The 14,886-nt window shown below is 44.5% G+C and overlaps 1 protein-coding gene across 2 annotated transcripts in view; it reads left to right on the top strand.

Moving 5' to 3' along the window:
- Positions 1 to 14,886, top strand: part of NRDE2 (NRDE-2, necessary for RNA interference, domain containing) — a 70,109-nt gene that overhangs the window by 40,827 nt on the left and 14,396 nt on the right. For both annotated transcript variants that reach the window (XM_054026194.1, XM_054026195.1), the window contains exons 8-9: positions 1,245 to 1,368; positions 8,782 to 8,954. In XM_054026194.1, the coding sequence (XP_053882169.1) occupies positions 1,245 to 1,368; positions 8,782 to 8,954 (297 nt within the window). The remainder of the gene's footprint in view (positions 1 to 1,244; positions 1,369 to 8,781; positions 8,955 to 14,886) is intronic.

Genomic DNA, 14,886 nt, shown 5'->3' with positions numbered 1-14,886 from the left:
TTGGGTGATGAAATTTCACTCCAGAGTTTCCTCCATCTCTATTACCTAAATCATTTATGGCTTTCTGTGCCATGTAGTAAAGAAAAGCAACATCTATTGAGTTGTGAAATCATAAACTTAATTATTTTAAATTTATAAAATGCAGGCAGTTACACATCTCTGTATATAATACAAAAATACACAATGAAGACCTAAAACAAAACAAACTAACAACTTGCATACAACACTGTATATTCACATCCTGCTGTCAGACAAAAATCTGGGAAAGGATAGACTGCCTCATTTCTAAAGTTGTGTTGGTACCGGGCATCTTTTTTTTTTTTTTTTTTTTTTTAAGTTCCCACCTTTGCTAACACCAATTTAGCTCATATGGTGTTAGCACCTTAGGAGCCCTGGTTTAGGCAGACTGCCACTCATGTTTTAAGCACTGTCCTTTAATCCTGTCAGCTGACATGGTTTATTAAAACACCAACAGCTCATCTGTACTTGGATTTGCATCTTTACAGTAGTCTGTTCGCAGTGGTGGGAATTTCTTGTAAAATTTTTCCTAGTGTACATTAAGGTCTGACTGTCAATTCTAATACCTTGTTCAATTTCTTCTTCATCTTACCACGTCATATATTGTAGAACATAATCAGGCTTGTGATCTGCTATTTATATTTTTATATATTTATATATAATGTATAAATATGTATATTTTTATATATTTCTGCTTTAAGTATAGCTACATGGTGTTCTGGTGCCCATAACTATTTCTGTACTTATTGATTTGGTACCACAATAAGAACGTTGAGTTGTGATGCAGAATTATATAAAATTAGATGCACTATTTCTGATCAGTTTTCAGCATCCCATTCAACAATGTACTGAAATAGCTCAGTGATCCATTTAGTATTTATTTCTAGAGTAGTTATCCCCACACAAACGTCTCACAGGTGCTTGTATGGCCAGAGGTGGATGATGAGTAGCTACTGTCCTGCTTCCACTATTGACGTTTTTTCTGGGAGCCTCATTGCCTATGCTGTATGCAGCAGCGAGCCTGCTCATCCGTGTAAAAAGTATATCTTTAAAACTTTTTTTAAAACTTACCTATATGTCTGTGTTACTTTCTTTCTACTGTGTGCTAATTTAGTTATTCCTTTTTTTATTAGTGATAGCTTGACAGGATGGGACTGCTAAGTCATTTTTAAATGTGGCTACAATGTTGAAAATGATATGTAGTATGTTTCTTGCCACAACAATAGGTGGAGTTCTTTGAACCGTTTTGGGATAGTGGAGAGCCTCGGTTTGGAGAAAAAGGAGCAAAAGGCTGGAAATCATGGATGCATCAACAAGAAAAGGGAGGCTGGATTATCATCAATAAACCTGGTAAAACTGTACCCTTTCATACATTTTGTTTTTGACAAGCTTTTTCTTTGCTTTCTCCTATTTATTAACTCATAAAGGCTTCTGGTTTTACTCATAGCCTGAGAACACTGAGAGTTACCATAAAGATCTATATGTCAAAAATAAATTAAGCCACATGGGCTGAGGGAAATATACTGTAGTTTTCTTCATGTGCCTTTGCATGTTACAGGCTATTCCCAGACAAAAATCTTCACCAAGATAGAGGTAAAGTTGAAAATATATTGCCCTTTAAAAAAAAAAAATAGAGATTTATTTTAAATTAGAACAACCTAAAACTAGAAACTCCAGTTTATATTCCATTTCCAACCTCCACGTCATTCCTGCATCCTAATACACTTTCCATGATCTACCTATAAGTTGGAGAGCCTTACCAGTTACTGCACTCAAATTAAGTCTACTTTGGTGCACATATGAACTCCAACAATTTGCTCTTCAGTCTTATACTATGTGTAAGGTTAAGATTTTGTCAGTTTTTTTTAGTAAAAGTCAGACAGGTTGCAGACAATAAACAAAAATTCACGGGAGCTGTGACCTGTGCAAGACTCTTACTAAAAATAATGGGGTGGAGCGAGGGCTGCAGTGGGAAGGGGAAGGAATGACAGCTGGAGCCCTGGCCGAAGCCATGGGGCAGAAGCATACAGAAACAGCTCCAGCCCCAGCCCCGACAGAGCTGGGACTGAGGGTCAGCGGTACACAGCCCTGGCTCCCGCGCTGATGGGAAGCTGTGGGGCGCACAGCCCCAGCCGCAGCTGCGTGGGTGGGGGCACAGCCAAGGCTCCTGTTGTAGCTGCAAGACGCGTGTGCAGCCCTGACTCTGGCTGAAGCCACGGGTCTGGGGGGTGCACAACCCCAGCTTCTGCTGCAGTTGTGAGGGTGGAGCACCGCCCCAGCTCTAGCAAAGCTGTGGGTCAGGGTTGTACGTCCCCGGCTCCAGACGGAGTTGCCCGTCGGGGGTGCACAGACCCAGCTCCATCCCCGCTGCTGCCAGCTGAAGCAAAGCCATTGAGGTCCAGTAAAATCACAGAATCCATGACTTCCCTAACCTCTGTGACTAAATCATATCCTTAAATATGTGTAACATAACCTGCATTGCCCATCCCAGTCAGTATCGGGTATAGGGGTCTCATTCAGATATGGAGACAGTGGCAAGGTTTATCCTTAGAATTTGAGCATGTGGATTTGGTGCCTGGTAGTGTTTGATGTTTGAAAAATGGTTCTTTGGTGTTCATTTTAACTATGTTGTAAATCCCACTATTTCTTGACCATTTTTTATATGTTTGTTTGATATGGCAGGCCTAGCCCTGAAGAGGCAAGGAAGTCAGACATGCAATGTCCCTCCTGCCTTGAATTAGAAACCATCTCCTTGTCTTGGGCTGTGATGATTCATTGCTGCAGTAGCTGCCACCTCCATTTCATAGAATCATAAAAGATCAGGGTTGGAAGGGACCTCAGGAGGTCATCTAGTCCAACCCCTGCTCAAAGCAGGACCAATCCCCAGCTAAATCATCCCAGCCAGGGCTTTGTCAAGCCTGACCTTAAAAACCTCTAAGGAAGGAGATTCCACCACCTCCTTAGGTAACCCATTCTAGTACTTCACCATTCTCCTGGTGAAAAAGTTTTTCCTAATATCCAACCTAAACCTCCCCCACTGCAACTTGAGACCATTACTCCTTGTTTTGTCTTCTGGTACCACTGAGAACAGTCTAGATATATCCTCTTTGGAACCCCCTTTCAGGTAGTTGAAAGCAGCTATCAAATCCCCCCTCAGTCTTCTCTTCTGCAGAAGAAACAATCCCAGTTCCCTCAGCCTCTCCTCGTAAGTCGTGTGCTCCAGCCCCCTAATCATTTTTGTTGCCCTCCACTGGACTCTCCAATTTTTCCACGTCCTTCTTGTAGTGTGGGGCCCAAAACTGGATACAGTACTCCAGATGAGGCCTCGCCAATGTCGAATAGAGGGGAATGATCACGTTCCTCGATCTGCTGGCAATGCCCCAATTTATACAGCCCAAAATGCCGTTGGCTTTCTTGGCAACAAGGGCACGCTGTTGACTCATATCCAGCTTCTTGTCCACTGTAACCTGTAGGTCCTTTTCTGCAGAACTGCTGCCTAGCCATTCGGTCCCTAGGCTGTAGCAGTGCATGGGATTCTTCTGTCCTAAGTGCAGGACTCTGCACTTGTTCTTGTTGAACCTCATCAGATTTCTTTTGACCCAGTCCTCTAATTTGTCTGGGTCCCTTTGTATCCTATCCCTACCCTCCAGCATATCTACCACTCCTCCCAGTTTAGTGTTATCTACAAACTTGCTGAGGGTGCAGTCCACTCCATCCTCCAGATCATTAATGATGGTATTGAGCAAAACCAGCCCCAGGATCGACCCCTTGGGGCACTCCACATGATACCGGCTGCCAACTAGACATGGAGCTGTGATCACTACCCGTTGAGCCCGATGATCTAGCCAGCTTTCTGTCTACCTTATAGTCCATTCATCCAGCCCATACGTCTTTAACTTGCTGGCAAGAATACTGTAGGAGACCGTATCAAAAGCTTTGCTAAAGTCAAGGAATATCACATCCACTTCTTTCCCCTCGTCCACAGAGCCAGTTATTTTGTCATAGAAGGCAATTAGGTTAGTCAGGCATGACTTGCCCTTGGTGAATCCATGCTGACTGTTCCTGATCACTTTCCTCTCCTATAAGTGCTTCAGAATTGATTCCTTGAGGACCTGCTCCATGATTTTTCCAGGGACTGAGGTGAGGCTGACTGGCCTGTAGTTCCCCGGATCCTCCTCCTTCCCTTTTTTAAAGATGGGCACTACATTAGCCTTTTTCCAGTCATCTGGGACCTCCCCCGATCGCCATGATTTTTCAAAGATTATGGCCAATGGCTCTGCAATCACATCCGCCATCTCCTTTAGCACCCTCGGATGCAGTGCATCTGGCCCCATGGACTTGTGCATGTCCAGCTTTTCTAAATAGTCCTGAACCACCTCTTTCTCCACAGAGGACTGGTCACCTCCTCCCCATGCTGTGCTGCCCAGTGCAGTAGTCTGGGAGCTGACCTTGTTCGTGAAGACAGAGGCAAAAAAAGCAATGAGTACATAGCTTTTTCCACATCCTCTCACTAGGTTGCCTCCCTCATTCAGTAAGGGGCCCACACTTTCCTTGACTTTCTTCTTGTTGCTAACATACCTGAAGAAACCCTTCTTGTTACTCTTAACATCCCTTGCTAGCTGCAACTCCAAGTGTGATTTGGCCTTCCTGATTTCACTCCTGCATGCCTGAGCAATATTTTTATACTCCTCCCTGGTCATTTGTCCAGTCTTCCACTTCTTGTAAACTTCTTTTCTGTGTTTAAGATCAGCAAGTATTTCACTGTTAAGCCAAGCTGGTCGCCTGCCATATTTACTATTCTTTCTACACATTGGGATGGTTTGTTCCTGCAACCTCAATAAGGATTCTTTAAAATAGAGCCAGCTCTCCTGGATTCCTTTCCCCCTCATGACTAACAGAAGTATTGGGAGCATAAGCTTTCTTGGGTAAGAACCTCAATTCTTCAGATGCAAGTAATGGAAATTTCCAGAGGCAGGTATAAATCAGTATGGAGATAACGAGGTTAGTTCAATCAGGGAGGGTGAGGTGCTCTGCTAGCAGTTGAGGTGTGAACACCAAGGGAGGAGAAACTGCTTCTGTAGTTGGATAGCCATTCACAGTCTTTGTTTAATCCTGATCTGATGGTGTCAAATTTGCAAATGAACTGGAGCTCAGCAGTTTCTCTTTGGAGTCTGGTCCTGAAGTTTTTTTGCTGTAAGATGGCTACTTTTACATCTGCTAGTGTGTGGCCAGGGAGGTTGAAGTGTTCTCCTACAGGTTTTTGTATATTGTCATTCCTGATATCTGACTTGTGTCCATTTATCCTCTTGCGTAGTGACTGTCCAGTTTGGCCAATGTACATAGCAGAGGGGCATTGCTGGCACATGATGGCATATATAACATTGGTGGACGTGCCGTTGTCATCTTGTCCTGCTACAAGACAGGCCCAAAAAAGAAACCAACAGAACTCCACTGGCCATCACCTACAGTCCTCAGCTTAAACCTCTCCAACGCATCATCAGTGATCTACAACCCATCCTGGACAATGATCCCTTACTTTCACAGACCTTGGGAGGCAGGCCAGTCCTCGCCCACAGACAACCCCCCCAACCTTAAGCATATTCTCACCAGCAACCACGCACCGCACCATAACAACTCTAACTCAGGAACCAACCCATGCAACAAACCTCGATGCCAACTCTGCCCAGATATCTACACCAGCAACACCATCACAGGACCTAACCAGATCAGCTACAACATCACCAGCTCATTCACCTGCATGTCCACCAATGTTATATATGCCATCATGTGCCAGCAATGCCTCTCTATGTATATTGGCCAAACTGGACAGTCACTACGCAAGAGGATAAATGGACACAAGTCAGATATCAGGAATGGCAATATACAAAAACCTGTAGGAGAACACTTCATCCTCCCTGTCCCCTACACTTTACAAAAACTTCCTGGATTGTCTGTGCACCACTGTATTGCTCTCCCAGCAGATATCAGGGTGATTGAAGTCTCCCATGAGAACCAGGGCCTGTGATCTAGTAACTTCTGTTAGTTGCTGGAAGAAAGCCTCGTCCACCTCAGCTCCCTGGTCTGGTGGTCTATAGCAGACTCCCACCACGACATCAGCCTTGATGCTCGCACTTCTAAACTTAATCCAGAGACTCTGAGGTTTTTTTGCAGTTTCATACTGGAGCTCTGAATCAGTCATACTGCTTTCTTACATACAATGCAACTCCCCCACCTTTCTGTCCTGCCTGTCCTTCCTGAACAGTTTATATCCATCCATGACAGTACTCCAGTCATGTGAGTTATCCCACCAAGTCTCTGTTATTCCAATCTCATTATAATTTCCTTGACTGTGCCAGGACTTCCAGTTCTTCCTGCTTGTTTTCCAGGCTTCTTGCATTTGTGTATAGGCACTAAAGATAACTCGCTGATAGTCCTGCTTTCTCAGTATGAGGCAGGAGCCCTCCCCTGTTGTGCTCTCCTGCTTATGCTTCTTCCCGGTATCCCACTTCCCCACTTACCTCAGGGCTTTGGTGTCCTTCCTCCTTCATTTAGTTAAGTGCTGTAGGGATTTTAAATCCCAAAGCACTTGTCTCGTGTGTTTTTGTTATGTTGCTCATGGAAAAATGGATTCCATGATTGTCCATCTTTCCTTGAAAACGGCCCCTCCCCCATTTTTCCAGCCCATCGTTCAAGGGAGAGGGATGTGAATATTCAGCTGACACCCACCTGTATCTGCATGGGTTAAAGATACTATCCTTATGAGCCCCTTTGAATATATGTGAGCGAAATTTTCTTCTGGAGCAGAATCATAGTAGCACTGATCCTGGTAGTACTTTCCAGCTTAAATGTTACGATTCTGTTGGCTTCCCCTTGCCTCACTAGGGGTTATTGTCTGTGATGCTACTTCTGGAAGGAGGCATTGCCTCCACAGTCAAACATCTCTCACACAGCAGTATAGTAGAGCCTTGCCTCCCTCTTCATGTGGGGCAGAGAGATTGAAGCATTTTGCCCTGGGACGACCCCACCCCCTTTGTTCAGCAGTCCCTGCTGGAGACCTTTCACCTTGCTGTTGTCCAAGGTATGAAACAATGGTGACTAAGGCCTTGGCTACACTTGCAGCTGTACAGCGCTGTGAGTTAAACCTATCTTCGTACAGCTGAGTAGGGAAAGCGCTGCAGTCTGTCCACACTGCCAGCTGCCAGTGCACTGTCGTGGCCACATTTGCAGCATTTGCAGCGTTCAAGTGGCTGCTATGTGCTTTTCAAAAGGAGGGGGTGGGGTGGAGTGTGACAGGGAGCGTGTGTGGGGGGGAGAGTGGATTTTTGGAGTGCCGACACTGTCAGCACCCTGCCTTGCAAGTTCCGAACTCCCTTCCTCCTCCACCCCTCTCTCACTCACTGAAAGCAAACAGCAGCTGTTCATTTTTTTTTCTCACAGACCAGATAAGCAGCCGCTCGCGGAAACGGACCTCCCCCCTCCCCCCGCACCGCCTCTCTCTTCAAGCAAACGTTAGCTGTGGGTGTTCCAAAGGGAGCCCCCCTGCCTGCCTCTACTCATTCACCGCAAACAGTAGCTGTGTTTGTTTTTTCGATAAGCAGCTCCCGGAGCCACGGGAGTTCACAACAAAACAAAGAGAGGCATCACAACAAAACAAGGAGAGGAACCTTCACTTAAAAGGATTATGGGGAGTTTCCGGAGGTCAATCACTGCGTAATAAGGTTACTCCCCATTTACACTGGAGCACCAGCGTCTCAGCCACTCCACACCAGCTGTTAATCCTCTCGGGGAGATGGAGTACCTGCAGCGCTGTAGCCACGGAGATACAGCGCTGTAAGTGCCTTGCCAGTGTGGATGGGGAGAGAGTTACAGTGCTGTAGGCGGCTTTAGTGCGCTGTAACTCTCAAGTGTAGCCAAGGCCTAAGGGAGTGCTGCTGTTTCTCATGAAAGAGCTGGTTGAAGTGGAGAGTATAGGTTCAAGGAGAGAGTACAGGGACTGAAGGTCTCATCATTACCTGTTTTATCTGAAGTGTGGGGGAGAGAGTTGAGTTTCAGTCAATGCTAGATGACAGGAACAAGAGCTTAGAGTTGGTGCTACAGTAGTTTTGTGAGGTTGGGCTGGAGGAATGGCAATTTTCCTCTAAAAACTGCAGCTAACCCCATGGTTTTGAAAAATCTCCCCTGCAATCCTAGTGTTAGGTTACCAAACAGAATTGAAATCACAGGTTAAAAAAAAAAAAAAAAAAAAAGCTTTTAACCATCTAAAATCCTGCTGTACTTTATAAAACTAGTCTGATTCTAATACTTGGATTTTAGATTCAGTGAATATTTTTAATCTGAGAAGTATTTAATTGCATTGGCAAGATCTAATGCATGTAAAATTAAACAGTCATTGAACATATCAGTCAGTTTAAAACAATGATTCCAATTTTAATTTGTAATGTTTAATTCCATAGTAATACTTTGCATACAGCTAGTGCTTTTCATTTTTAAAACACTTTCTGTACATATGAAGTAAGTAAGCATGATACTCATTTTACATTGGGGTGACTAAGACAGAGCAAATTATTATTTTCTTTAGGCCACACATGGAGTTGGTGTCAGAACCAGAATGAGAACTCAGAATTTTTCAGTTTTCAGTCTTGTGCCCAGTCCACTAAGACTGCTTGTGTTTATATTTTAATGTATTTTCCATATATGAAGTTTAAGTTTTTGGATGAGTGACAAAATTTTAGTGTCTGGGTTTTTTGTTTGTTTATTTTGTAGATGAGGATGAGGAAGATGTAGATGAAGATCAAGAAATAAAGGATAAAACTGTACCTAAATGGCAAATTTGGCTGGACATTGAATGTTCCCGTGAAACAAGGCATTGGCTGCCTTGGCGACCTGACAAAACTAAAAAGCAGACTGAAGAAGATTGTGAAGACCCAGAGAGACAGGTCATTGTGATATATAAGAGAGTGTGTGTGTGTGTGTGTGTGTGTGTGTGTGTGTGCGCGCATGTGTGTGAGATTTCTTTACATTTAAGTTAATCTGTCAAGGACTCCATGCATAATTGTTTTAAACAACAAATAATTTTGGAAGGTCTTGGATATCTCTAGGGCAGTGGTTCTGAAAATTTTTTTTTTTTTTACTTGGGTGGGACTGAAAATTCACCAGTGGTTTATTGCTGGGAGCCATGAAGTCCCTCCCAAAACCGACTGATGGGCTTGAGGTAAGATTGTTCCAGGGAGTGAGGAGGTACTGGTTGGTGAGGGTAGGCTGATGGGGCTCATGGAGATCAGATATTATGTTGCGGGGAGAGAAGTTCCCGGAAGGAAGTGGAAGACTAGTGGAACTAGGAAACGGCATGGGGGTTGAGGTGATGCTTCTCCCTGTTATTGTTTAGCTCCAGAACTATGCTACTTCACAAAGCTGGAGCTATCTTGTTGGCACCAAAGCCTATTGGACATACTGCTTCACCTTCCCTGGAGCTGAGCATAGTGCAGGCATCGAGAAGGGAGGAGCTGCTGTGGGTTGGGGTGGGGGTGGAATGTGCTGCTCCTTCTCTCCTCAGACTGTCTCTGGGTCCTAGCTACTGCAAGGTTTGGCTGGATTTTTTTTTTTTTTTGATTGTGCCCTACAGTTTGAAAAACTCTGTCCTAGGGATTGGTAGTGGGAGCCTTTGACCTGTAGGTCATTGGTTTATATCCAACCTATGTCAGTGGTGAGTGATAGCTCTGTGGTGGCATTTCAGAAGTGTGGTGGTGTTCCCAGTCCAATCCTTTTGCAGACAAGTTCTTGTTCATAAAATCACGACCATGCCTGAACTGTCCCTACAGTTTTATAAGTTAGGCTTGAAAAATTTACCAGACCTCAAACCATAATCTGTATAATCAAGGTGTTGCCCTGGATTTGAGGGTTGTGTGTACCCCAGAATGTGATCAAGCTAATTGCTACCATATTATGTGCATTCAGCCACCATGAATTAATGAAATAGAACACCACATAGTTAAGGGTTAGTTTGTAGACTGGCTTTCAGAAGTAAGGTCAAAACTACTGGCAGTTTTGCTAATCCGAATGCGAGGAGGGGAGAGGAAAATAAACAACCGAGACTGAAAACCTTGGTGGAAGGAAGACCTTGAGTCTGGATGCCTCTGATATTAGAAAGTTTGTTGAAAGTTAGGAAAAGAAATGATCTAATACGGGTCATTATGACTTATGTGTTTTATAGAAGTTAGTTATAAAAGATAATAGAGTGTACTTTGGAGCAGTCCTCTGAAGCCATCTTGAGAGACGTTTTTCCGGACACCTTTTCTCCCCATTGGGTGAGCAACTGGCAACTGCGAACCTGCTGTTAATTACTCAATACTGTTCCAGATATTAAGTAAATATCTGGGATGTGCTAAACCTATTGCTTATGTCTGTGTGTGCTTAAATCTAATAAACTGCAGTTTTAGATAGCGCACGCTTACTTGCATTAATCTTATCAGATCAAATTCCTGTTGATCTATTCCTGACACCGCCTGGGGTGAAATAGTTAAGGTGCCCCTGCTGTGGGTTCTGAAAACTTCCTAACCAAGGAAGTTGCAAAAGACAAGGATGGGGGGGGGGGGGGGGACGCGCTTCTCAGCAAGATCTAGAGGCCATACTCTGCTTATGAGCCCAGTACCCTTGTCATTTCATGTGCTTGAAAGGAAGAAGGTGCTGAGACTTCTACTCCTGCTTGAAGGCTTCCACCTTTGTAGTAACCTCTCATTAGTAGGTGTCATACAAATTTTAAACTTCTACTGCTGTAGCTGCTCTAAGGGAAAAGGAATTTCTTCAAATTATCCTCACTATTGTTTCTTCATGTCAGGAGATTTTTGTCAGCAGTGTCTGTGGTTCCATGCCTGCTCCCTACATATCCTCTTGCTCTGATATGAGAGTATATAGGAAGGGGCGGATGCTCTGCCACTGCAGTTCCTTCTCAACCACCTGTGGCTTGAGATGGAGCGTCATTGTGTCTGCTAGCCTGCTGACCTCTTTTTTTCTTTATTTCATCATTTTCTTGTTTTAATTTAGCACAGCTTTGTGCTTTTTTGGGAGCGTGGGGGGTGTCTTTGTCTCTCAGTATTCTTTTGCCTGTTCCACTCAGCTCCTCTCCTTCCATGGCCTTTCTTCATGGATTATGCCAAAGATCCTTGGCTTCAAACCTTGCCAGACCTGCCACAGGCCCTTCCCTGTCAGCAAGGGGCATTCCAGCTGCCTTGAAGAGGCGCATGTCCTCTCCAAGTGTAGCATCTGATCAGCAGCATATCCAGAAAGCTGAAGGCGAATTGATTGAAACAACTTCTTATAGAATATTACCTGAGACTTGCAGGGTCTGAGTCCCTCCTATTGTTCAACTGCCTCAACTGCTCAGAATGCTCCAGTGGCTGCCCAAGCCTCTGCTCGATAACCAAAGACCTGGGAGGGGAGCCTTCAGAGTCTTCAAGAACATCTGAAAAGAAGAGACCCCATTTCCCTGAGAAAGATACCAAGATAAGGGAGAAAGTCACCCTCTAACTAGGGAACAAGGAGACTTCATGTCCCAGTATAGGTACCATTAAGGCTTTTCCCTCCTTTTCCCTCCTCCTCTGAAATCCCAGTACAGTTTCATAATGCGTACTGAGAACCTTGTGCAGTACCAGTGTTGGTACCAGAATAGGAGGCTTCTAAACAAAAGGATTCCTCGAAGACTCAGGATGATGACTGAGTCCTGAGTCTTGGTGTCAGTGTGCTCAGGCCACGAGAGAGAGCACATGGACCGTACTTCGCTCCCATTCCAGGTATCTCTCTCGACATGATGACTCCCGAAACACAGTACCCAGATTCTCTGGTACCATCCAGGATCCTCTTTCATGAAGACCTTTGAATCCTGGAAGAACCCAAATCACCTCTGCTGAGGGCTACTAAGAGGATTTTCCCACGCGTATTGACATTACCATCTGGTACTATACCACCGCACCCTTCTATGAAGGCTCGGCTGTCATTACTGATGCGGTTGCCTGTCCTTCCTTGACTCAAAGTACTGACACCTGTTGCTCATACACTTGGACTGAGATTGAGATGAAAATAGGAGACAGACTTGTTGAAAGTTTCTGGGTAAAGATAAAAGGAGTAAAAACAAGTGTCATGTCATGGTAGGGATCTACTACAGACCACTTAACCAGGAAGAGAAGGTGAATGAGGCTTAGTTTATTTAAAAAAAAAAAAAAAAAATCATCCAAAGCACAGGACTTGGTGGTGATGGCGGACTTCAGCTACCCAAACATCTGTTGGGAAAATAACACAGCAAAGAACAGATTTCCAACAAGTTCTTGGAATGTATTTGTCATAACTATAAAGGGAAGGGTAACAGCCCTCCTGTGTACAATACTATAAAATCCCTCCTGGCCAGAGACACCAAAATCCTTTTACCTGTAAAGGGTTAAGAAGCTCAGGTAACCTGTCTGACACCTGACCCAAAGGACCAATAAGGGGACAAGATACTTTAAAATCTTGGTGGGGGGAAGGCTTTTGTTTGTGCTCTGTGTTTTGGGGGTTGTTCACTCTAGGAACTAAGAGGGACTGGACATTAATCCATGCTCTCCAAATCTTTCTGAACAAGTCTCTCATATTTCAAACTTGTAAGTAAAAGCCAGGCAAGGCGTGTTAGGTTTATCTTTGTTTTCTCAACTTGTAAATGTTCCTTTTTGCTAGAGGGTTTACCTCTGTTTGCTGTAACTTTGAACCTAAGGTTAGAGGGGGTTCCTCTGGGCTCTTTAAATCTAATTACCCTGTAAAGTTATTTTCCTTCCTGATTTTACAAAGATGATTTTTTACCTTTCTTCCCTTAATTAAAAGCCTTCTTTTTAAGAACCTGATTGATTTTTCCTTGTTTTAAGATCCAAGGGTTTGGATCGGTGTTCACCAGGAAATTGGTGGAGAAGTCTCTCAAGGCTACCCAGGGAAGGGAGTTAGTACTTGGGAGTGGTGGCAGCAAAACTAGATCTAAGCTGGTAATTCAGTTTGGAGGTTCACATGCAGGTCCCCATATCTGTACTCTAAAGTTCAGAGTGGGGAAGGAACCTTGACAGTATTGGAGACCATTTTTTATTCTGGAAGGTGGAGAAAGCCACTAGGGGAGAGGCTCTTCTAGATTTGATTTTGACAAATAGGGAAGAGCTGGTTGAGAATTTGGAAGTGGAAGGCAGCGTGGATGAAAGTGATCATGAAATGATACAGTTCATGATTCTAAGGAATGGTAGGAGGGAAGACAGCACAATAAAGACCATGTTCCTGTGTTAGTGTAGGGAGTGTCCTGAGTAGATGGTGCAGTTTCTTAGTGTATTCCTCAGTGGGATCTGAGGAAAGTGGCCTGTAGAATTTGGTATTGGAGAGTTGTCTGGCAGCCTCCTTCTAGTAGTCAGACCTGTCCATGATGACAACAGCACCTCCTTTATCAGACTCTTTGATGATAATGTCAGGGTGGTTTCTGAGGCTGTGGATGGCATTGCGTTCTGCACGACTTAGGTTATGAGGCAAGCGATGTTGTCTTTCCACAATTTCTGCCTGTGCATGTCGGCGGAAGCATTCTGTGTATAGGTCCAGACTGTCATTTCGACCCTCAGGAGGAGTCCATGTGGAGTTCTTCTTCCTGTGTTGTTGGTGGGAGGGTATCTGTGTATCAGTGCACTGTTCAGTGTTATCCTGAAAGTATTCTTTGAGTCGGAGGCGGCGAAAGTAGGCTTCCAGATCACTGCAGAACTGTATCATGTTCGTGGGGGTGCTGGGGCAAAAAGAGAGTCCCGGTTTACAGATTCAGACTAACACGGCTACCCCTCTGATACTTAATAAAGACCATGTATTTCAAGAAGGCAGACTTTAGCAAATTCAGGGAGTTGGTAGGTAAGTTCCCTTGGGAAGCAAGTCTAAAGGAAAAACAGTTAGAGAAAGTTGTCTCTTTGAAAAACTGCCATTACTATCCCACTACATAGGAAAGATAGGAAGTATGGGTGCTCCACTACCCACTCTCCTTCCCCTCTGCTTTGGACTTTATGGTTGAAAAGGAACTGGAGTGGTGGTGGGTCCACCCCTTCTTGTGCCCTTATATAAGAGCATGAGAATGTGTAGGGTGCAAGCGTGGCCCCATGGACTGATGACAAAAATCTCTGATCAAGAGTGCATAGGCACATGCAAATCCTCACATGTAGCACCCATAGGGATGAAACACCTTGAAGAACTCCAGTTACTGTATAGGTAAGTAATCTTTCTGTCTCTCCTCTCCTTTCCAGACCTCTCTAACTGCTGTAAGAAATGGGGAGGGTGTCCGTTACTCTGCCTCTCCCACAGCCTCTTTACCATTCTTCCAGTTGTGTTCTCATTCCTTGTGAATAGCTGAGTACCTGCCTCTGTCATGCATTGCTTTTTCAAGCAGCATGAAACTGATGTGATTTTGGCAATTTTACTGTTGCCCAAAGGGTTCTAAATAGTGAACTTGGCCATTGCCTTGTTAATACCATTCTTCTGCTCCTTGGGGTGCAGGTATGCAGAAACAAAGCACTAAGCAATAGTGGCTGGGAGGCCCTTTGCCTGCCTAGGGAAGAAGGCATAATAGCTCCATGAGTGCTGGAAGGAGTTTGCTCACTAGTAGCAATCATAATACCATACATTTTTCTTTAAAGGGTGTAGCACTCACCTCCCTTGGTACTTGCCTCCTGGTACTAGCGACACTCCATGTCCCCAGTCCCCTTGGTCATGTGCATATGTTGAGGAGCGTAGAGCTGCTATCATTGCTAGTCAGCCCCTGTTCTCAAAGAGAGCTGCATGGAGCTTTGTGGCTGCTTTTGGAGTTGTACCAGGTGAGGGAAGGAGCTCAAGCTGTTTGTG

The sequence above is a fragment of the Malaclemys terrapin genome, chromosome 4 (assembly GCF_027887155.1).
Source record: "Malaclemys terrapin pileata isolate rMalTer1 chromosome 4, rMalTer1.hap1, whole genome shotgun sequence".
Lineage (NCBI taxonomy): Eukaryota > Metazoa > Chordata > Testudines > Emydidae > Malaclemys > Malaclemys terrapin.
Note: the sequence above shows the minus strand (reverse complement) of the source record. Positions and strands in the feature narration are given on the sequence as shown.